This window comes from Tyto alba, unplaced genomic scaffold, assembly GCF_018691265.1.
Source record: "Tyto alba isolate M040663 unplaced genomic scaffold, T.alba_DEE_v4.0 Super-Scaffold_18, whole genome shotgun sequence".
NCBI lineage: Eukaryota > Metazoa > Chordata > Aves > Strigiformes > Tytonidae > Tyto > Tyto alba.
In genome coordinates, this window is record NW_024881280.1 from 24,905,689 (window position 1) to 24,928,424 (window position 22,736).

A 22,736-nucleotide genomic window follows, 5' to 3' on the forward strand; every position below is an offset into this window, starting at 1 on the left:
CAGGTTATTTCTCCAAACCCACACTGCAGAGTGCTAAAAATACTCACAGCATCTAGTAACAAAGAAACGTACCTTTTTCAACATGGGTTTTGATCCCTGCTCTTCTCTCCCTGGCTTTCTGAGCCATTTCTCTGAGCTTTTCCTCATGTTTCTCCTTTTCTTTCTGAGCCATCTTCCTCTCCACCTGGGCACGCATCTCTACTGCCTCACGAGCCTGCACACATAAGACACAGTTAAAAAGACAGAAACCTAGCACCTGGGATGTAAGCAGATCTGTCATGGAGTCAGCCAGTAAACAGGGCAGGAATGAAGCCACAAAGAAAAGTTCAAAGCCAGACAGCTACAGCTATTAGAACTGAGAAACAAGACCCGTGACCTCTGATAATTTAACCCACACCGAGCCACAGATTCAAAGACACAGGGGCTAAGACCGTATGTCTTATGTTAGCCAAGAAGCAGGACAAATCAAAAAGCTACAGCCTATTCAGAATTGATTTTCTTAAGGAAATACACAAAGAAGCTAAAACCACACAGAATAAAACAGTTTAAACAACCACCTGACCTTTCTGTCAGCTATATAGAGAGCCTCAGCAAGCTTGGCAAAATTTTCATTAATATGAACAGTCTGCAGTCCTCTGCCATCTGCAGCCAGACGCTTATCTAATGGAATGGTGTAACCCTACAGTGGAAACAGAAGCAGTTAATCACAGAAGCTAACATTATTTGTAATAATAAACATCCTTACATCTATTGCCTAAGAAAACAAAAGCACACACAAAACTCACAGCCCATCATTGATACGCCCCAATGGACCTCCTTTATACATACTTCAAATTCATCCCAGGTAACTCAGCTTCCCTCCAATTCCACACTCCCCCAGGTCTGAATCACAATTCCCCTTCAAGTTACATCTTCGTACTAATGACAGTTTTTGACTAATAAGATCCACTCTTTGCTTTGTGCCCAGACCTACAGAGAATAACTTTCCCAGTCTCTAAGCTATTTTACCATTTCTGCTTAAAAATTGTTTTCCCTAAACTGTTTTCATACCTGTTAAGAGGTTAGCTGATTCAAAATAAGAAAGGGGCAAGGCTACCAGCAAAAGCAAGAGACATTAAATGCCAATTTTGCTTTCAAAAGCTGAAACCTAACATTATTTATAGATGGTATTTTAAGATTCTTTAGCGAGTTCTACAAAATTTTTGCTTTGGTTTTAGCATCTGTAACCTAAAATTTGATCTACTAATTAGCATCAGTCCCAGTTATACAGCTGTGTTGGGGTAAAAAAAAAAAACCCGACATCCAAACATGCAGCTTTTCCTTCCTCTATTTGAAGAGGCTGCCTCACAACAACAGCTTGATAAGTCTGAGAATGACTAAACCAGTTACTGCAGCAAATTACAAGTTCTCCCCTCTCTCTGAACATAAACTTACTGGTTGATGGAAATCAAAGGGACAGGACATACATACTCAAACAAGGAATAAAAATAGCTCAACTAACCAGTGATGAAAATTATTTAGTGAAAGAATGCAACAAGAAGAACTTTCCAGAAATTTGGACTTCAGTATTAAAAATGCTTGGTTATCTATCAATTACCCTTCCCTTTTTCAATTTAGATCACTTTACTTTGTGAGCTCCAGAGACTTTGGTTTCATATTCCATACACTGCTCTCTTACAGGGATTTTAACTAACGCCATTTTTTCCACTCAAAATGCATAATCTCCGGCATGAAGTAATATATGCTGTCTCAGGTCTATACTCCTATCAATTTAGTGACCCTTATATGCCGAAGAGAGAAAAAATGATGTACAGTCATCTGTTCTCTGTGCTAGAAGCAGCCAGTTTACCTAACTTTAGAGGTTTAAAACCAGTATTATTGAAGCTTATATCATTCACAGGAGTCTCCCAGCAGAGTGAAACATTAGGAAGATGAATTTGCAACAACTTAATTACCTTTGCATTTTTCCAGTTTGAAATGCACGGAGGAATTTTCCACTCTTGCTGCTCTTTCACAGTCATCTGATTTAAGAGAGGAAGCAAAGTCATCTTTAGTTTTATAGCAAAAAGAAATACTGTTTTCCTTCTCAAAGGCAGTTATGAAACTATGGAAATAAATTAGAGTACAAAGTTTGGGACATTGTTGCAAAAAACCCTAACTCTTCTTTAACAAGATGTTCATTTCTGCACTGTACCTTTGCCAACATTGAATAAAATCATTTCCGCTTTTCAGCCATCCTCTTAAACTTTTGTCACACAGGCTGAAACTCACAGCCAGCTTGTTGACCTTTGCACATCTAATGGCAGTTTGGGTTGTAGGAAACTGATGAACCACGACTACACTCATCTCGGAAAACTAACCTAACACTTACTTGTGCTATTAAGGATTAGCTTAATAGTATTGTCTGAAAGCAGCACTGGTGTACCAAGTCTAAAGCCTCAGTCAACTCATCCATGCCATGAACAAATCCAGCAGTGTAGCCCTACATAAAATATATGAGAAATCTACTCAACCCTTGACAAGGTACGTAGGAAGAGAGCTACTTTCAGATCTGCCCAAATGAGAAAAACAAAAGACTACACCAGGCACCAAGTTTATCACTTAACATCCTATCAGAAGATGAATAAGGAAGAGGTGTAGAGAAATGAACTAGATCGAAGTAGAATTTGTGGACCCATCTATCTAGAATTCAAAACCAAGAACAACTATGGCATTTCATACCTTTCTACTAGGAGAGTGCATTACAGGTGCTGGAGGAGAAGGAGGTCCACGTGGAATCTTCTTGTTAATTCTGAACAATTAAGAAGACAATTACAATCAGCATGTTGTACGGAAATACACTTTAGAATCTTCTATTTGCCATGAAGAAGTTTTGAATAGTTACTTGAATCTTGGAGGCTCCATAGGGTCCTTCTGCATTTCCACCATCCGAATAACTCTCTGTTTTGCTCCAGAGTTGAAGGCAACGCCTTGCTGAGATGGTGTATACCTGAACAAAAACAATCAAAGCATTCAGTTCTCTGCACACAGCTAGATATTTCTTGCCCACCTCAATTTTTGCTCTTTTCACTGCTCTAGCTGCCTTTTCACTTTATCCACACCACTTTAAGACCTTTCCACTGTGAACGCCAGGAGTAGGTAACCACACAGAGGATACTGGACTGAATGCAGAGAATCAATTACACCAGACAGAATGTATCTTCCCAGGGCCATATTCTCCTGTTTCAACCTAGATTCTGAAGTAGGAGAAACTAATAGTGAACACATAACATATCACAATACTCTTCACATATGTCTGTGTATCCCTGGTGACTACTTACTGGTTAAGAACCTCTTCACATACTTTTTTCAGAACTTACCTCAGGCCAAGTCCAACCCTACCATGGAATTATTCTGTGTTTGCAGCAGAAAGTCATCATAAATGAGTACCAGCATCCAATTTTTTCAAATTGCTCATTTTGTATGAGGGAAGAACTTTATTACATGCCTTGTCTTGAAACTCCCAATAAAGACACACTTTTCAAAGCAGCATACATATAAGCATGTATAGCACTCCCTGACAAATCTGTATTTTATTGCTAAAACAGTAACGCCTCCACAAAGCATGATAACTCATGACATGTTAAGACATACTTCAATACACTTCAAACTAGGTTATTATTAGTGGGTCAATTCAAAATACATAAAAGTCAGTTTCATACTACTTCCAGATGAAGAGAATTTAAGAGGAATTCGTTCTCAGAAATTCAAAGAATATCCCAATTTTAATCAATTTTATGTACAACACCATCTTACACACAGACACCAGCACTACATACCGAATGTACTGCGCAGGAGCTAGCTTGTCAGCTGCTCTAACTGGCATGGCTGCTGCAACTTTTTGGGAGACCGATTTCTCCAATGCTGCTCTTGTCTTCTCTGTTATCTGAAGACAAAAATACCACAGTATGCATCTCATCACATATGCTGGACATACAGTATACTACTGATAACCAGGCACATCAGTGCATAGAATACCTCTCTAATTGCCTCTTCGTCTGGTCTTTGCAGTTCAGGATCATCCACATTCATGACCTCTTTTGGCACAAGATCTGTGTATTTGCTGTAAATAACCTGGAAGACATATTTTATTATTAGTGCTGTTGAATAGGAATAAATGTACATATAACAAAGGATATGTTTCAGGCCCATATTATACTGCAGGTACTAATTAAAACTTGTATATAACTCTAAATGCATTACAACTACATATTCTTCAATGGCTCCCACAGAACAAGAATATACTCTGGACCCCATTTTACAGATAGAATAATCGAAGAAGAGTATCTGACTAAATACAATTATTAAAATCACTCTCAGAGGTAGGATTAAGACACCAGTTTCCTGCTTCCCTTTTCTACTATTTTCCTTTTTCAGGTCCACAAGACAGACAAAAAAAAAAAAAAAATCAACATTTGTACTTCTGTTTTCAAGCATTACTTAATAATTTGATACAAGTCTTTTTTAGCATCTGGATTTTTTAAATTTCATTATGGTTTGTCATTTTCTTGAAAAAATGCTCGAGAAATCTATTCTTGACACTTCTCCTTATATAGGTACTTCAGTCTTCATACAACATGCAGCCAGCCGTCAGTAACTTTAAGCCCCAATTTTAAATATAGGGAAAGGACACTATTAGATGGCTACAGGGAAAAATTGATTTTATTACGTTAATGCTTCACATTTTTCCAACAAAGTAGCATCAGAAAGTCTTTAGTTCAAAGGGTTAAAAGTCTTTACAACTACTATTTCAAGTTCATTATAAAGTACATGTCCAACCATGAAACTGACCTTTAGCCTGAGCATTAATTTGTCACACAAGAGCCATTTACTGCTTCTCAGCCTTCACTCCTAAAATTTTAATCCTTTGAATTAGTAATATCCTAGCTTCTCAGATGCTGAATGAAGGACATCTGAAGAGCATTGTTCCTCTAAGGTAATTAAGCGCAAGACCAAGTGTCTTGCTGCATGAAGAACAAAGTATGCTGAAAGAGCTCAAAGTATCCCAGAAGACAAGAAAATAAAAAAGTCTAAGTGGTGCTCTAAAAACTATGGTACACTGAGGTACAAATGAGCTATATGAACTATTCAAACCCTAAAGTATTGCATGCAAATGGAAAGCTGCACTAATACATAAGAAATCCATAATATAAACTAATCTGAAAATACAAAAATTTGTCTCCATCAAAAATCTGGTAATACTTGCATGTTCTAATTGGAGTCCTTTTTTGAGGTGATGTAGACAGGCAGACGAAGAGGATGCACTATGTTATTCTTCTAGATATTTACCTTATTTTCACAGTAATGTCAAGACATTTTATTAATCTAAGAAGAGACTCAGATTGTTGGAATCTGTCGTATGCCCATCCACTACTGTTTTTCATCTACGAAATTTAAAAGGAAGCATCAGTATGTTTCAGCTATTTCATTTTGATTGCTACTGAAAAGCAGTATCTCCTTCTAGGCAGAAATAAAATGCTGGGGTTTTGGTACAGCTACACGATTCCCTCTCTGGCCTTAATAGGCAGCAATTAGAAATCTGCATGCCACTGCCATCAGAAAGAAAACAATCTTACCTAACTAGTTGTGTAAGATACTGTAGCTCATTGTAGGATTTGGACATCAATCACATTCAGAGTTTCACAAGACACCTGATAGATGCAAGTGTCTTGACAGAAATTTCTTAATTTGCAACACATAAATCCCTTCCCTCAACATATTTTAGTCTATATATCCAGAGCAGCCCTGTGCAGTGCTCATCAATCCTAAGTGTAAATCAAGAAGCTACCATCAAGCATTGCAGAATGAATTCCTTCTTTGTCAAAGAATGGTTTCTCCACATAAAGCATACAACATTTTAGAGGTCATTAAAATTACCTGGTTGTAAGCCTGGCACACACACTAGAGAAAAAATCGGTGATAAGATCTCAGACCAAGCTCTAACACAAAGGCTAATACATTATGTGTAAAGAACACTTTTGATGATTTTTGTTCTATGCTTGTTCTCTGTTCCATAGCTGTGACAGGAGTTCCTTCAGCGATGGAACTACTCTCTCTTCAAAGCATCTCAGTTGAATTCACAATCTTGAGAAAAAGCTGTAGGTAAGATTTGTGGTTCTTTTTTCCTCCTTTAACATCTAAGCCACAGCTGTGGGCCACCAAGAAGAAATCCAACGCCTGCACATAAAAAACGAATGATCCTAATAGTTCCATTCCTTGATTTCACTCTGTCTTCTATCTTAATAAAAACACAGAAAGCAATTATATGTCCTTATTTTCCTAATAAGGGGACGGAGCATCAGTCTCATCAAAACTTATCAATGCATTATTTTAGCCTAGCTTTTAGTAATGTGAGTAAAGTATTGGAAGAAGCTATCACAGCACAAGAGCTAACCACACGGCTAATGCTGGAAATCCTCCCTCTGGACAGCCAGATGGAACTCCATCCTCAGAACCATAAGGTCCTGCACTCAGGTTCATCAACGTTACCCAGCACTACGTGTGTAGCAGACTTTCTGCCAGCCCCAGACAACAGGCTTATCAGGCTATCTCATTTATGTCAGCATTTTTCAAGGAAAATTCTCTGAAGCAACTATTTTTTAAATATGTAAGGGAACAGATGCAAGAGAGATGAACCATTGCAATAGTAGAAACTGCTGACAAGCCATCTAGATATAAGGTCTGGGTGATGGAACTGCTGCCTCTATAAGAAGGCAGAACATTAAACCCAACGTCAAAAAAATCTGTAAGCTGTAGCAAAAGCAAAATTTGCTTCTTAATTCAGACCAAACAAGTAGCTCACAGAACAGGATCAGAAACTCCATCTCATTTCTGGCAGGTTGCTAAGTATCTTTTTCTTTTAGCTCTAAGTATTAAGATTGAATAAATATTTGAATTATGACTGCAGCTCTCAGGATAATGAAACCTCTGTATGTAATCCCACTAACACTGACTATCAGAAGTTCTCTCTTACAGAAAATATTCCACATTATTCAACTCAAAACAGATGACTGAAGAACTGTTCCCTACGACAACTATGCCAATAATCTCTCTCCTGCAAAACAAAACAAGCAATTGTAGTTCTGCTACTTCCAGTGAACTTGTTCCAAATACATAATTTTCCCCCAGTTTTACTCCCCCTTGAATCACAATACTTAATCTTTAGTCTCAGCATATACATCCATTTGGATGCAATCAGAATCAAGCTGACCCAGAAGGCAGACCTTAGGGTTAGGAAACCCTGATTCCAGTTCTGCAGAGCCCAGTTTTGTAAAAGCCACACATCTCTTCCACCGTGGTAAGTAGGGCTACAAAATGAGACTATTACAGCTTCATTCTAGAGATCACATGGAAAGTTAAAGAATGCTGGTACAGATCTTCATGAATCAAATATGACAAATATTAACAGCCTAAATTTAACTTTGCCTATTCTAAGTATTTTCCTAACTCAGAATCAAATAAGGCACAGTGAAAGATTAGTAATTTTTGCCTAAAGCCTACTACTGTTTCTAGTTATTTTTCAAATATATGTAGATCCCAATCTGAACAGCTCTATTATATGCAAGTTAAATCCCACAGGTAGGTTAAGATGTATTTGACAAGTTGTAAAAATGAGGTTTTAATTATACTTTTCCCTCCCCCCTGCCCGCCCCCCTCTTCTTATTTGCCTTCAGCTTCCCCCAAATCAGTATCCTTAATGCTTCTTGTCTTCTTATCTGCTCCAAATTATTTATGCTTTGGGATAAATAAAATTTCTATTTAGTACTTAAGTATTTAATCAAAAAATTCTTTAAGTGTAATTAATGTCCTAGCAAACTGACAAATTTGTCCTGTTGACAAATAATTCAAGACACTATATAAAGCCTGATGGAACCCCAATGAAAGCCTCCTCAATAAAAATATTGTCACTGTTGTTGGTTCTGTTTAGTCTGACAACTCGCTATTACATGACAGCATGGAGTCTAATTTGAACTCATTTTTTTCAAAAGTACTGCAGTAATTTATGATGCACAGGATGAGGATATACAAGACGTGACACTTTTTTGACAATCAATAGAGTATTAGTTAAATGTAAAATCTTACTCGTGTTATCTTTCTGCAACTTTGGCAACTCTGGGATCAATTTAAAACAACAACAAAATTCATCTGTTAAAAGAGAAAGATTTCCCCTGATATTGTCAGAATATTCACAGTGGTTTTTTGTTTGAGAGTTAAAGGTCATCTTTCCTATTTCTGTTTAGATAGGTTTTCCCCCTTTGTCATTTGCAGTAAGACATGGGGCATATTACATACACATAAACCTTTCAAGTCATTCTAAATTAAAGCAGAAGTCAAATTATTTTGAAAACAACTATTCATACCTATTAACTGAAACACCCTTGGTAGTTAGCGCTTTCAGGATTTTCTCTGGGTTACCCTATTCTTTACAGGAGATGCTTGCTATAACAAGCAGCTGGTCATACACTTGGTCATGCCTCAGCAGTTTTCCAGCCCCCAACACTTGTTCTTAAGAGAACTAAAGTTTTAATGTAGTTCACTTGGTTACGTTTGAAAAGGCAGACATAAATACTCCTCAAACTGGACTTGAGACCCAAGCACCTGGTCTCCTCAATATTAGTTAGGACTTCAAGATAAAGTGTCATCTCTGGTTTTAGAAAGGCTACCATATGTAAGATACTGAAGTTCATTCTTGTTTAACCTGATGAGAATCTTGACATCATTGAACTTACCACAAAAATTGTGGAGTATAACCACTGGCAATACTTTCTGCTGCAATTAAAAAATTAAAAAAAGAGAGCCCAACCATACTGAAAACAGCCAGAAGCTTCAAATGTTAAATTGGTAAGACAAAGGTGTAGTACTCTGAAAGCTGAACTGTGTTTTCTGTCTCTTTTTTGACCCCTCTCTCCACACACTGAAAAGAGGCTGCCTGTCATCAGGCCTGTTTTCAGTTTCTTGCCTTCACTGGCAAGCTCTCTAACAAAAGCTAGTACGTTATCAAGTTAGTTTTGTGTACAGACTCTCACCATTTTTACCTTACCTTTTAATTACGTAACAGAGAAGATCACAGTGATCCCAGTCAAAATGCTTATGTCTGCCTGACATGATTCCAGTTCTGAAACTTTAAGTAAACAGGACAAAATGCATTTGGCTAATGCTAGACCAATGAGTTTAAGTATATGCAATGTGTACATACAACTTTTCCAGGTATAGATGCCAGTCCACATATTTGAAGAAATATTACCTTGTCCTTTGATTGTCCTTGTCGAGCAATTGCATCGTATTTTATTTTTCCTTCTGCATCCACCTGAACTGCCAAAGCATTGGACATTTTCTTCTTTCGGCCCATATCCAATGGATATTGGGCCACATGAATTTCTGGGAAAGCACCCCCGTCTCCAAAATCCTACACAAAACAGTAAAGTAGTGAATGACTGAAAGACAAAAACATAGGTATAACATTTGCACGGGTAGGAAATGGAATGAAAGGGTGGATTGATTTTAACATAACGAAACATTGCCAGAATTCTCTAGTAGCTTTATTATTTTAGCTGTTAGGAGAGCAATGGACTATAGAACTTACATTTACTAAAAAGACACTGAAGTGCATAGACAGTTTGCAGTAATTATTCCCTGCACAGAGCAAGAGCCATATCACTGACTACAATGTGCAGGCACTACTATGCTACAGATAATATATGATTTAAATACTTAATTCATGTGTGAGTTATGAGAACTTCAAAAATTTGCCTTCTGCAATGAAACAACTGTGGAAATACTAAAATTACAAGAGCAGCATTTTTGAAATTAAAATTTCTACTGGTTATTTGTTGCTTTTCACACCATAATGAAGAAGTTAAAAAAGCTTTTAATTCCTTTCAAAGCTTGTAGCTCATACTTTTACAATGGTACAAATGCCAAGCTATCCCATTTCCTTACTTTGACATGTGTATACACTGCAAACTGGGCCAGCACCCAACAGCCCAATATTCTTAAAAGTTTACTTCCTCTCTCATTCAACATGTTTCTGTAAAAGCGTTTAATGAACAGATAAGCAAAAGACCCCTTAAAGCAGATCATTCTGACTCAACAACACTGAGGATGTACACAGAATTGGTACTATTCATTAAACAACTTCAGGCTACAGTTTCAAATGCATTTGTTCAGAAGAAGCATTTCCTTAAAGCAGCATGAGCATCTCCCCTTTCCTCTGTTGCAATAGCAGTGCTTATGTGGTGTCTGTCAACCAACCAGATGAAAGAAGAGTGTGTCTTGGGTAGACTGATCTCCCTCCATGCTCACGGCGTGACCAAATAGTTAACACCACTGCAGCAGAGAGCATGGACAGAGTCTGAAATGAATGAGCAGAACAATTCCTTCCACAGAAGACCATGCTTATGCCATCTTAAGTGCTTACTGAAATACAGCTTCAGTTATTTAAAGTCTTCCACTGGAAGTCCCACATTCAACAATTAGTTACAGAATCAATGTTAAAGTATTAGCCGGAACAGAAGTCAGACATTCCTCAAAATTCTTAGCATAACTCTTGATCTATTAAGAACAGATTTTGTTTTTTCCAAAAATGGCATTCCAGGGTCACTGGACAAAGGTTATGCTATGGAAACATTTACCAGTTTTGAAGAATTTGCATTTGTTCATGAGGAAGAAAGGGCTTCTTAACAGTCTTTGAGGTGTGTATCACTTTGTGGCCTGGTGATGATGGAAACTATTTGAAAACCTTCATCACGTGACTTCTAAATGTTAGTAAAAGAACTTCTTAAGAAAGAATAAGCACTAAAATATTAACTTTAGTAATCAACAGTATCGGGAGGGAACCCTACACTGGGTATAATGAAGGTATAATTTTTAACATCAGATGCTTTATTAGATGCTGAAACTACATAAAAATGTTTTCCTTTAGCGAATCACTGGAATCACTATTTGAAATCACCTCATCCAGCACTCATAGATCACCATGGTATAGTGTTGGATCCATCTTTACAAAAATGGGACTCAAACATAAATGAGGGCAAGGCTGTTACTAGCTCATGAAATGACGGTATTTAGGAATAATGCAAGATCATACATGAAATACTGTATCAAGCCTTGGAAGCATGCCTTGTCCCCTGAGCACTGGCTTGTGACTCACCAGAGCAGGTATCAGATGTTGTTGTCAAGTTCCATTTAAAAATCTACAAGGTTTTGTGGCTCATTGTGAGAAACTGTACTAAACCAGTTCTGTAATCAGAGCTATACATCTGTATTTTCCCTTCTACTTTTTAACATTTCCAGTTGAAATTACGTTAAACTGGCAAGGATTACAGCTAAATACATGCAATGTTGTCAAAACCCTTTAGCCAGTAACATTAAACAACAGCTATCTGACAATTTGTTAAGTTTCCTTCCAATTTTCTGTCCCAACAGCAGCTATCTTTTGTTATACGAAGAACAGAATACACGAGTATTCTTGAATTTACACATGTTCAGTTATTTTAGCTGTAATTTGGAATGTGTATTTAACAAAAAATGCCAGAGGAACAATACAAACGTCTTTCTCACAGTTATACAGTATACTGTGTGTATATATATATATTTTTTTTTTTAAGGCATACTGTTATAAGCAAACTATGTAAACATATACCTATTTCCATATTACAACACAACAATATCTGAAGAGAATAATCCTTACAACATCCTGTTTACCACCAGATATTTTAAGCAATCTGGTGAATTATAAGAGCTTCCCCCAATCCAAGCATATATTGAGCAGTCTGGATGGAAATGCTGCACGGGGCAAGGCTTTGCACAATTCTGACTTACACTCAAGATGCTCAAAGTTTATTTCAACCCCAGAAAATACACTTTTTTTTTCCCCCCATTAGCAGACATACTACTGTAGTGTAAATTAAATACCTACCTCTAGCACTCGTGGTATCCATCCTTTCCGATAACCGTATGGGGGAGGTTCCCTTCGTGATGAGACTAGAGCAGTCTGCCTAGATCTTTGAGCTCTGGTTCGCTCTTCTAGTTCTAGCTGGTCTTGAGACAGCTGGGTTGGAGCTGGTAAAAAACTGCACATCCATAGACAGCCACCAAAAAAAGAAAGACATAAAAAGTTAATTCTCATAATTTCACTCAATGACGCTCAATTATGTTTGAGTCTACTACTAAATTATTACTTTCTCTACAATCACTCTATACAGATTAATAAACAATTTACATAAGAATACTGCACTCATAAACCCAAAGGAAGTAACTTCTGAGGCTACAGGGGTAAAAACAATGTGCGCACTCTCAGCATTCTGGAAGACTTCTATAAAAACTGACGCTAAATTACTCCACGTTTGCATAATGTTTGAACAGGAGTGTGACCATGCCCATTCTCCAACAGGAAGGTCACATACCACTGCCTGTTCCTACCACCACTATAGAGCAGAAAAAGAATTATGTCCCTAGTCCCAACGACTCCCCCTTCCTTTCTCTCAAGGCAAACGTCCACGGAGAGGTCTGTCAACCACTTCCCCCCTTAACGTCATCTATCTCCCGGCCAAAGCCAAGAAGTCTAGCCCCAATTTCTTGGCTTCCCCTTTTTCAGCTCATCTAGACTACGGAGCCCTTTTACACGTTTATTAAGGAACTGCCCACCTCCGAGAATGTCGGCATTCCAGGGCAACCACTAAAGCTGCACTCTTGAGCTTTGCAAGAGAGGCAGCAGCTTGTAACAAAGACCTCTCGCCCTCACTCGCAGTAAAGAACCCTCGACAAACCCCCCACGGATGCGATCACCTCCAGCCGAGGCGGAAAAGCTGCTTCTTCTCGCAGAAAACCCGCGAAGGAGACAAAGCCCTGAACCAGCGGCAGGGCTAACCACCTCTTCCCGCCAGGGCAGGACAAACCAGGGCAGGGCAGGGCAGGGCAGGGCAGCTCCCCCAGCCCCGAACCGGCCCTCGCCGCCCTCCCCCCGGCCGCGGCCCAGCCTCCTCAACAGCCGGCGGGCCCGCAGCGCAGGAGAGGCCGCTACGCTGCGGCGCGCTCCCCGAGCGCGGCCCTTACTCGCCGGCCGGAGCCTCGCACAGCGGCTGGAAAGCCGCAGGCAGGCCGCTGCGTGCGGCCACCCGATCCGGGCCGGGCTAGCCCAGCCAAACCCACCTGGTGAGCGCCATCTTGCCGCCTCCGTCGTCTTCTCGGGCGCTAGGCCGCGGGGGGAAGGAGCAGGGGACAGCAACTGCGCATGCGCCGCGCCCCGCCCCGCCCACCTGGGAATTGTAGTCTGGGTGACGTCCCCGCTCGGCGCGCGCGCGGCCGGGCCGCGGGGCATCTCGGGAGTTGTCGTTTTCCCCCCCTCAGCGGGGCGGCGGGGTCGGGCTGCCCCGTTTTTTCCGCCGGGGGGAGCGGCGGCTCTTTGGGGGGTTTGGCTCTCGTTAGGGCCGGCTCAGGGCACACAGGGCTGGGGAGGGCGGTTCCGGCCGTGCGGCCTGGCCTGGAGGCCGCTGCGGGGCGCGGGTGGCGGCAGGCCGAGCTGCGTGGCGCCCGCCGTAGCGGGCCCGGGGCTGCCGCCTGACGGCCGCAGGCTGGTGAGCCCCCGCCCCGCCGAGGCTACAAGGCACGGTGGGACCCACACCGCGTGTTTGTCCCGCTTGGATACCTCCCCAGGCACGGCTGGCCACGGCAAACCGGGGCAGAGGAGATGGACCCAACAAGGGTTGAAATGGCGCAATCCCAACAAGGCTGCAACCGCAAAAGCAAGAGCAATACAGATTCCTTAGGCACATTTGGAAGAAAAAGAAAAAGGTGGGGAGCTCAGTACAATATTCCTGGGGTTTTGCCTTTTTTTTTTTTTTTTTTTTTTCTTCTTCCCCCCCCCCCCCCCAGACATCCTGTCTATTCAGATAGTTTCTAACAAGTTCTGTAATGTTACGGGTCATCCAACTGAAAGTTTCCAAGTAAAAAGCAGAAAATATAGAGCAAACGGAATGAAATTTTTTAGTCTGATATCTGCTCATTAGATATCATTGATTTGGAACATGAGAGAGAAAGGAAGAAGAGGTTGAAAGTATTGTAAAAATATATTGATTTAAACCAAAAACTTATGTATTAAGTGCCAGGAGTTGTACAGCCTATAATTGAGCATCCATATGTCACATAAAAGTTTGGTTTTTTTTTTTTTAACTGAGCTAAAAGATGCACTCTTTATAGTTAAAATGTGGAATAGGGTAAAATACTTCTCAGGGAGTTGTAGTAGAGGGGAAATTGGTGGGGCTTTACATGGGTAAATTGCTATTTGTGTTGAAGTGGCAGTATATAATACCATTTATAAACAAATTTCGTTATTAGTAACTGCTATTATATTCACATGTAGTGACTCAAAGGGAGAAGAGTCCCATTGTGCTAGGCATGGTTTATCTAGAGGAGAAACAGGATCTGGCCAGAGAAGAAAAGGGTAGAATGATTAATAAACAAACCCAGTCATAGTTAGAAAAAAAAAATAAATCATACTATAAGAGGCAGGAAGACTATAAGGCAGACTAAATGTATGTCTTGTAGTCATTTTGTCTGTTTTAGAATCTTCTAATCCGCAAGGCAGTCTAGTCCTGCAGACTAAACTGATCTGCTACAATTTCTAGGATGGGGAGATGGGAGGAAGGTAAAGACAGTCCCGTTGCAGTCTTTCTATGCCAAAACTCTTGTCATCTCCAGTAGGAGTCAGACTTTGGCTTTGCATTGTGGTGACAGCAGCTCTGTCATCACCTCTATGAATGACAGATACTTCCCCTTCTCTCCGAGACAGCTGGCCTCATATGAGGCACTTCAGACAAAGCTAAAGATACAAGACTGACATACATTGCTTATCAATACTCTCCCTGAGCAAAACTCATCCATCATCTCTCTTACCCATTTCTGTCAGTCATTTAGCAACAGAATTGCTGTTGTCACATCTGGCAATATTTCCTCCAGACTCAGGAGCCTCCTCTCACCGTCAGAAGTTGCCAGGGTCTTCAGCTGTTATACTAGTCTCAGCTGAAAAATTGTCTTTTCTCCCTCCTACTTTAATGTTTCTCCTTCCTTTGCTGTGATGCATTATTTAATGCTGTATGGTAAATACACAACTTTGTGGGCTATTTTGCAACACAGTTTATATGACGGCCACAATACGAAATTGTTGTTTAGAAGGTAAAATTGTAGGTTGAGCAATCTGCTTCAGCTCCAGCAGTAGGGAGATGCTCCTCTGGTTTCCTCTGTCTCACAGCTTGTTGTGAGAACTGTGCAGTCGCTTTATCTTTGCAGATAGTGAACTGTTTGTGCTTGCAGATGTTTATAGCTGGCTGGCTATAAGCAACACTGGTTCTTTTTCATACTTTATTTTCTTCCCCTCAAACCTCTTCTTGTGGTTTAGCTTTTATGTCTGAGTTGGCTAATTTTGAGTTTGTGGGTATGTAAAGCTCTTAGCACTGGATTGAGTGGACCATATGGTACAAAGGGGCTGTACAGGCTCTTTCAAAACCATATGGCTCTGAAAACACATCAGAGTCTCTATTTTATGTATGTGCTGCTAATCCAACTGTGAATAACTTACTGTCCTTGCTCTGCATTACCTATCACGTATCAAACCTAGAAACTGGTTACATATATGGTTCAACTGGTCAAAAATCTTTACTGAGTCTAAAAAAAAAAATGGGTTTTTTTAGAAGTTCTGAACTCAAACTCTGGGAAGTTTGGAAAGTTTGAATATTTTTAAACATTTGCAAAATGAACTATTTAAGCTTTGGTGTAAAGCAATGTTTGTTGGCCAAGTATAGTCTGAATGTGCTTTTTTGAAAGAAGAAAAATTCTTAAAACCAGAATGTACTTAATTTCTGATCTAATTTTTTTTTTTCCACATAGAACAATGTGGTTTGTTTTTTTGTTTTTTTTTCTTTTTCTTTAAGTAAGAAAACAATTTATTTTTTTGTTAGGTTAGCCACCAGCCAAAAGAAATAAATGATTCACATAGTTGTTCTTGAACCTGACCTGGTACACCTCCCCTTGCTTCTGCTTCTGATGACGTTTTGATTAAAGAATTAGTATTGTGCAACACCTGAAGATGTATACTACCTGGGCGGAGAACTGGCTGGCATTTCAAAAAGCAAAGGAATTGTCAGTGATGGATCAATGCTGCATAGGGGTATTTCTGTGGAAGTTACAGAGGAAGGGACACTTGGACTTACACTAGTCACCATTTTCATCAGCTCACAATTAATATAAAATTGCTATTCATAAAATTTGCAGGTTTCAGAAAGAACAGCAAAATGTTCAGTAATGCTGAGAGGAGAGTCATACAGGGTGAGCTAGATTACTTAGTAAGTAGAATCCATTTAAATGAGATGTGTTTTAATATCACATTGTGCAAACTTCTGTATCTGGAAGTAAGAAATGGAGGGTTAAATACAGACTGCCCTGGGAAACAGTGATTCTGAAAAGGATCCAGGAGGGTTATGAGAGAGAAGCAGCTTAGCATGATTTTCTTGCTCTATGAAGTAGCAAAAAGCCTTGTACAGCCCATGGATGTAGAAGTAGGGACACGGTGAACTCTAGAGGGACTCTGGTGTTCAAGTTTCTAAAACAATGCTAGAAGATAGAAGAGGGATAGAAGACTACAAAGGTAATATAAGGCTAGTGTTAATAGGAAGTATAGGGGAAATACAAAATGTAAACTTGTTTTGTGGTGAAGTTTTAGGAGGTAAATGTTATGTTGTCAGATTAGAATGAGGTGAACTCCCATTTATCAGTCCTCACTGTCAATTATGTTACAAGAAAAAATGATCGGAGTGAGCCAATTAAAATATCTAGTATGTTTTGCCCATTATAAGAATATTGAGAAGAGATTTGACCATCCTGTATGTGTACTTGTATAAATTAGAAATGCAAGGTGTGAAGGTACTCTTTAATCTCAAAGAGGAAGGCAAAACAAAAACCAGTGACTGGAAGTGGAAATTAGGGAAACTTGGATGAGAAATGAGGCAGGAATATTTAACAATTAGAGTGATTAACCTTTGGAAAACTGTGGGAGGTGCTCAATTTTCAATTCCTTGTTATCTTCTAATCTAAACTGAAGTCTTGGGAAGAGAGGTTTTCCTTATTACAAGATCTGCTTTGGGCAAGCCTGAGCAACCAGCGCCCATACAGGAATAGCCAGGTGAAAGTTAATGTCCTGCAGCATATACAGCATCAGACAAGAAAAGTTAATATTCTCTTCTGAATTGATTGTTTCTGTGCATCTTCATGTATCTCCTAGTTCTGGACTTTTTCTGAACCAGACCTGGTAATGGTTTAAAGACGCCAGCTCTGGCAGAGCTCTGATAAAAAGAACATTAGGCAAGGAATGGTTCTGAGACCCTTAAACACACTTTCCCCAAATATAAATTTGTCTTTTAAGAAAGGATTAATTCCTTTCTGTTTTTACCATGATATTTTTTTCTGAATATTTCTGAACAATAATGCTATCAGGTTTCCACATACACCTCTTTTCACAAAATGATCATGCCAAAATGATCCTCTGTATGGTGAGTAAGGAGTTCAGGCTCTGCAGAGGACTTAATCCTTAGCATGGCTGCCAGCAAGGACATTTTTAGTTTGATGCGAATACCTCAGCTGGATTTGAGAACACATTTCTGATGCATTTCAAGGAGTCTTTTGGGGTAGATTTAGGCTGTTAAATCCTCTGCACCTTTTTTATCTACTTCAGCACTTTTCACATTTGCAAATGCAGAATTAAATGGTTCATGAAATATCTTGTAACAAATGAAGATGACAATACAAAATAATGGAATAAGCTATTGTTAATACCAGATATCTGTATGCCTAACAGTTGCTGCACATTGTGGGATAAAAATGATCAAAATAAATGACACTTCTTAACTCAAGGGATAAATTACACCACAGGTAAGATGCTAAACAGTGAAAAAGAAGAGATTTGCTTAGATGGAAAGGTTCAGCCACATCAGCAACCCCTGCACTTCACATTCTCTTAGGGGATACAGGCAGCATTCAGAAGGAATAATTATAGCTGGGGGGAAAAGATCAGGTGGTCTATTAGTACTTTTGTAAAAATCTTTAAGTTCTTTAAGCCATGTTTGTATTCTCTGGAATGACTGAAAAGGAGGCTGGTTTAATTTCTATTATTTGTTGTACTTTGTAGAAAAGTAAACTTTCTCAGAAAAGCAGAAATTATCTTGTGTACTTCTGTAACACCTTCCCCACTCCAGGGTGTTTTCTGTAAATGTTTTGGAAGCATTCCACTCACAGCTTATAAACATCTTTTCATACAGGACATGTTGGGCCACTGTGGCTTGCCAACAACATGCAAAAAGAAGTGGAGTATCTTTTAGCTGCCAACAGCTTTAGCAAACAAAGTAAAGGGGAATTTTTTTGCCAACAGAAATTAGAGAAGTACGGAGGTGGCATGCAATTGTCTAAACTGAAATTGGGCAACAAGGTTGAGCAGAGGCCTTGAAGGAACAAAATACTAGTAGAAAGGGATTTTGCAGCTCACCTAAAATACAGCTCTCCAAGCATCACATCACTTTCTGTGGTCACATTCAGACATTGGTCACTACTGACTCGAAGGGACTGACTGACCTGTGGCAATGGACATGTTTCTTTTGAGAGATGCCATATCCAAATATTGGCTCTGCACAGCATGATTGATAAGAAGTTCCTGTTCTAAAAGTTGATGGCTCCCAGAGCCAGCTCTGAGCTCTCCATTGCTGATATAAAGGCAAAACTTGTGAATTTCTGTTTCAAGCTGGACCAAGAATGTAGGTGGGTTTGGCCTAGAAGGAGACCTGTGGGAATATGTTAAGCCACCTTCTGGAATTACCTCCAGGTAGATTGATTTGCTTCCTGTTTTCCATGTTGATTTGCACATCTGTCAACCCTTATACACAGGTTATGTAATATTTCTTCTAGTGACCTGAACTAACCAGAAAAGAATCAGAAAATATTTCAGAAGTACAGATCTCCAGGAGCAGAGATTCTTCCCAGCCAGACCTTCAACTTTTATGAATTGGCATTGCAACAGTGACTTTAGAGCTGAACTTGTTTCTAGTCGCACAAGTTGTATCTGCCTCAGTATTTGTGTTGCTGACCATCCACAGAATGTCAGGACAGGTTAGAAGAGTGAAGAAGGACCTGCTGGGTCAAGCTGTTCTTCCTGCTGCACAGGTAGCAATTTCTCCCCACACCTTTTCATGTCTCCTTGTTCAGCTAGCTCTCTGGGTCCACAAAATTTAAAGAATCACCTGCTTTCTGGCACTGTTGTGATTTCTTTTCCCGTGTCTCTTCCCGTATATGAGGAACGTCTGGTGTAAGTGAGAATTTCCAGATACCTTGCCATGTTTTTCATTAAAGCAAATCTGAAAAAAAAGTTGATTCTCAGTAGGGAGGGCTGATGCTGACCTCTGTTCAGCAGACTGGCTGCTCTTCCTGCTCTGATGCTTGGGACAGAGAGGCCTGAGTCTTTTGAGTTTGTTTCTGCAATTCATGAAATTCACACCTGGGATGCAAATGTCTTCAACAAGAGTGAAAAGGAAACGTGCTTTTCGTCTTTCACAGCAATTTGGGGTAATCTGAGATTTAATTTATTCACCAGTTGAAAGGGAAAGAGAAATCAAGCCAGCATCTTTCTTTTGAGCCAAGCTCTTTCTTGTGTACCCCGGTGCAGGCTCACACAAAAGAGCTCTGATCACTCTAACTAGGTGCTTGTTCTAATTATAGAAAGATTTAGCGTTGGTTACATAATTGCCCACTGCACATTGGCACATGGCATTGTTATACTACAAAAGCCTCTTTTTTTTCCCCCCTTTCCGCAGCAGACCCAGCATCAGCCGGTTTAACTGAGAGCTGCAAGGAATAGAATTAATCTGAAGCAACCTGCCATAGCTTTTCTAGGAGAGGCCAGCAAAAATCAGATAGTGACCTGCTCCCTTTGCTGGGAGCTTTGCCAACATGTGATCTAGCAGTTAAAGCAGGGAATTGATGGCCTGGGCCACAGTCTTAAGCATCCTGGGTAGAAGCAGTGAGCTGTGATCAGGAATCAGTGGTTGTGCCGAGGTTACAGTCTCTATTTTGGATTTTTATACGCAGTTGCACAGTAGCTTTAAATGGATGCCCTGCTATTATGCCCAGTAACAGCCTGAGCTCTGGAGGTCATGAATTTGCAAACACAAAAATCTATAGGAAAACTTCCACAGGCTCTAGTAGATACAGGAGTAGTAGATCTTTTTCCCATATTTCTAAGCTTATTTTATTCTGTGATTCAGAGAAGATATTTCATGTTCCTGCACTCACTTCTCTCATTTTCTCAGTAGTACATCATGTGCATGTCTCCCTGACTTTTTATTTTCTTTTTCAACATCACCCTCTAAACTGTAAAGCTTCCTTCCAACAAATAGTCTTTCCTACACAATTTGTAATGGTCCAAGACTAATCTGGGATGCTTCACTGACCGCCATCAGTTCAAAAGCTCCCATCTGTCCAAGAAGGGAAAGCAGCTTATGGGATTGTAGCTAGTTTTGCCATCATATGGCTGATGCAGCAACTGGCCATGTGGGCCCTGTATCCTCAGTGTGCTGGCAGGGTAATCACGCTTAACACTGCCCTTGGTAATTTGTAGCTGCTTTGTTTCTTAGAGAGAGTATTTAGCAGGAAGCCCACACTGTGCGGGCATTTCTGTTAATGTCTGCTGCAGGGGACAAGTAGGGAAAATGAAAGTGAAGTGAAGCCAGATGGAAACAAAAGGGGTACCCAGCAAATATTCCCAATATTATGTTGATCTTTTAGGAAAATCTTTAATACACCATTGTCCCACTGCGGGGGAGAAGGTGGGCAGGTTACTTTAACAGCACTTTTGACAGGGGCTTGGATGAAAAACCTGTTAATCCTGGGAGAGAGGCTGGTCATGAGGACCCTTCCCTGAACACAGTGTCCTGGTTTATTACTTGTAGGAGCTGAGACCTTTTCCTTCAAGTGTTTCAAGATCCCTTTTTTCCTTGTCTCCACCTTTTTGTGTGCAACTGTATCTCTCCCAATATGAATGGAAATGCAGAGTGGTGATGCTTTCCTGGATTTGTTTCAGTGTTTCCAGAATCCTGTTAGAAACAATAATCCTCAAAGAATTATTAAGGTCCTTTTGGTCTCATTCTGGTCTTGGTCTCTGGTATCCTTCTAAAGTATTAAGGATTAATTGTGTTAGCTGCGTACTTAACTCTGTCCCAGATATTTCCCATTTTCCACTATGGGTTCCCAGGTGTTATTGAATTGCAGGTTCTCTTTATCAGAAAGATATTGACTGGAAACAACATTGAGTTTCCTTCTTTTCACAATGGGAGAAAAGTTCGATCAGAAATGCTAAGTTTCAAGTGGGTGAATATCAAGCTAGGTATTTGCTCCAGGGAATATGGATCTCTTGCAATATTTATGACAATTCAGCAACATTTTTTATTCTCTGCTTTGTTCTTTCTCTCTTATTGTAATCTTTATTGCAGGAAGACTTTGGTGAAGAGATTGGTTTTTCATTGAACCTTGAATATGATAAAATTTATTACAATTTTCATTTCTTATAGTAAGGAGATAAAAGTTAGCTGCAGAGAAAGCCTTTTTTTTCCATTCTGCAATTATTTTCCTTGTTGCCAACAGCTTGTTTATTCTCGACAAACACAGTTGTTTTACTGCATCATTCCCTTAGATGGAGAAAAGCAGTTTCTGAGATATTTACGATACACCTCTCTTCGGCCTTAGGAATTATACCCGTAAATACAAGCTGATATTAGGCAGCCATGTGCACCTTTCCCTGAATGATGAAAGCTAAGTATAGCTGCGTGGTTTGTGCTATCAGTTTACGCTGCTTGAGGATCTGACCAACACGAGGGACAACGCTGTTCCGCGTTCAGCAGGAGCTGGGCAAGTGTCGGGCTCCATTGCCAGAAGCCCTGGGGTGCGAGTGCCCCCTCAGCACCGGGAGCAGACACGGCGCTGCCAGCCCACGTGCGACGGCTGTGGAGGTGAGCGTGTTCACACCGACTCCTCCTGCGCCGCAGTAGCCTGACGCGCGAAGTAAAATGTCCATAGGGCGCTGCCGAAACCCACACCCTTCACTAAAGAGCAGTCATGAATTCCAGTCGATAAAAGCATCACTGCCCCTCCGGCACCTCTCACAGATGTAGGAAAGGAGTGCAACGATAGCTGAGTTTGGTATCTCTCCCTTCTGATTTCAGCAGGGCTTTCAGGGAGAAAAAACACTGAAAACCAATTGGAGTATCAAGAAGCCTAAGGTGATTTTTTGAAGAGCGCAGGAGATGGCTGTCCTGGGCAGCCGTGCCGGGTTGGGAGCCCCACCGGCGAAGCGGAGCTGGTGCTGCCGCGGCACCGCTTCTGCCGCAACGAGGGCTGTGGGCAGCGGCGGCGGCGTTAGGGCAGCCCAGCGCCCCCACGCCGCTCCCCCGTGGGCTCGCCCAGGGGCCGCCCCTTGCAGTCCCGCCGTGCCCCCCGCCGTTCCCAGCGGCCGCGGCCGGAGACTACGCTTCCCAGCATGCCGCGCGGGGCAGGGCCGTACCATGCCGCGAGGCGGAGGGGGGAGCGGGCGGCTGAGCGCGCGTCAGTTGAAGCGCCGCGGTGCCGGCGAGGCGGTAAGTGCCGGCTCCACGCGCCGGCGGCGCGGGATC

At 40.8% G+C, this 22,736-nt stretch overlaps 2 protein-coding genes across 6 annotated transcripts in view; one reads left to right on the forward strand and one right to left on the reverse strand.

Moving 5' to 3' along the window:
- SNW1 (SNW domain containing 1) overlaps positions 1-13,287 on the reverse strand; it is a 17,848-nt gene extending 4,561 nt beyond the window's left edge. The window contains exons 1-10 of the mRNA XM_042791106.1: positions 13,189-13,287; positions 11,957-12,110; positions 9,284-9,445; positions 4,018-4,113; positions 3,819-3,925; positions 2,885-2,989; positions 2,722-2,791; positions 1,956-2,021; positions 563-679; positions 73-214 (exon numbers count right to left, since the gene is read on the reverse strand). Coding sequence (XP_042647040.1) covers positions 73-214; positions 563-679; positions 1,956-2,021; positions 2,722-2,791; positions 2,885-2,989; positions 3,819-3,925; positions 4,018-4,113; positions 9,284-9,445; positions 11,957-12,110; positions 13,189-13,202 — 1,033 coding nt within the window. The 5' untranslated portion in view covers positions 13,203-13,287. The remainder of the gene's footprint in view (positions 1-72; positions 215-562; positions 680-1,955; positions 2,022-2,721; positions 2,792-2,884; positions 2,990-3,818; positions 3,926-4,017; positions 4,114-9,283; positions 9,446-11,956; positions 12,111-13,188) is intronic.
- A 63-nt stretch (positions 13,288-13,350) lies between these two features.
- Positions 13,351-22,736, forward strand: part of ADCK1 (aarF domain containing kinase 1) — a 91,381-nt gene continuing 81,995 nt past the window's right edge. For 3 of the 5 annotated variants that reach the window (XM_033008702.2, XM_033008707.2, XM_033008708.2), the window contains exon 1: positions 22,625-22,700. In XM_033008702.2, coding sequence (XP_032864593.2) covers positions 22,629-22,700 — 72 coding nt within the window. In that variant the 5' untranslated portion in view covers positions 22,625-22,628. Of the gene's footprint in view, positions 13,831-22,624; positions 22,701-22,736 lie in introns of those variants that run through there. The other 2 variants (XM_033008705.2, XM_042791105.1) reach the window with 2 other exon arrangements.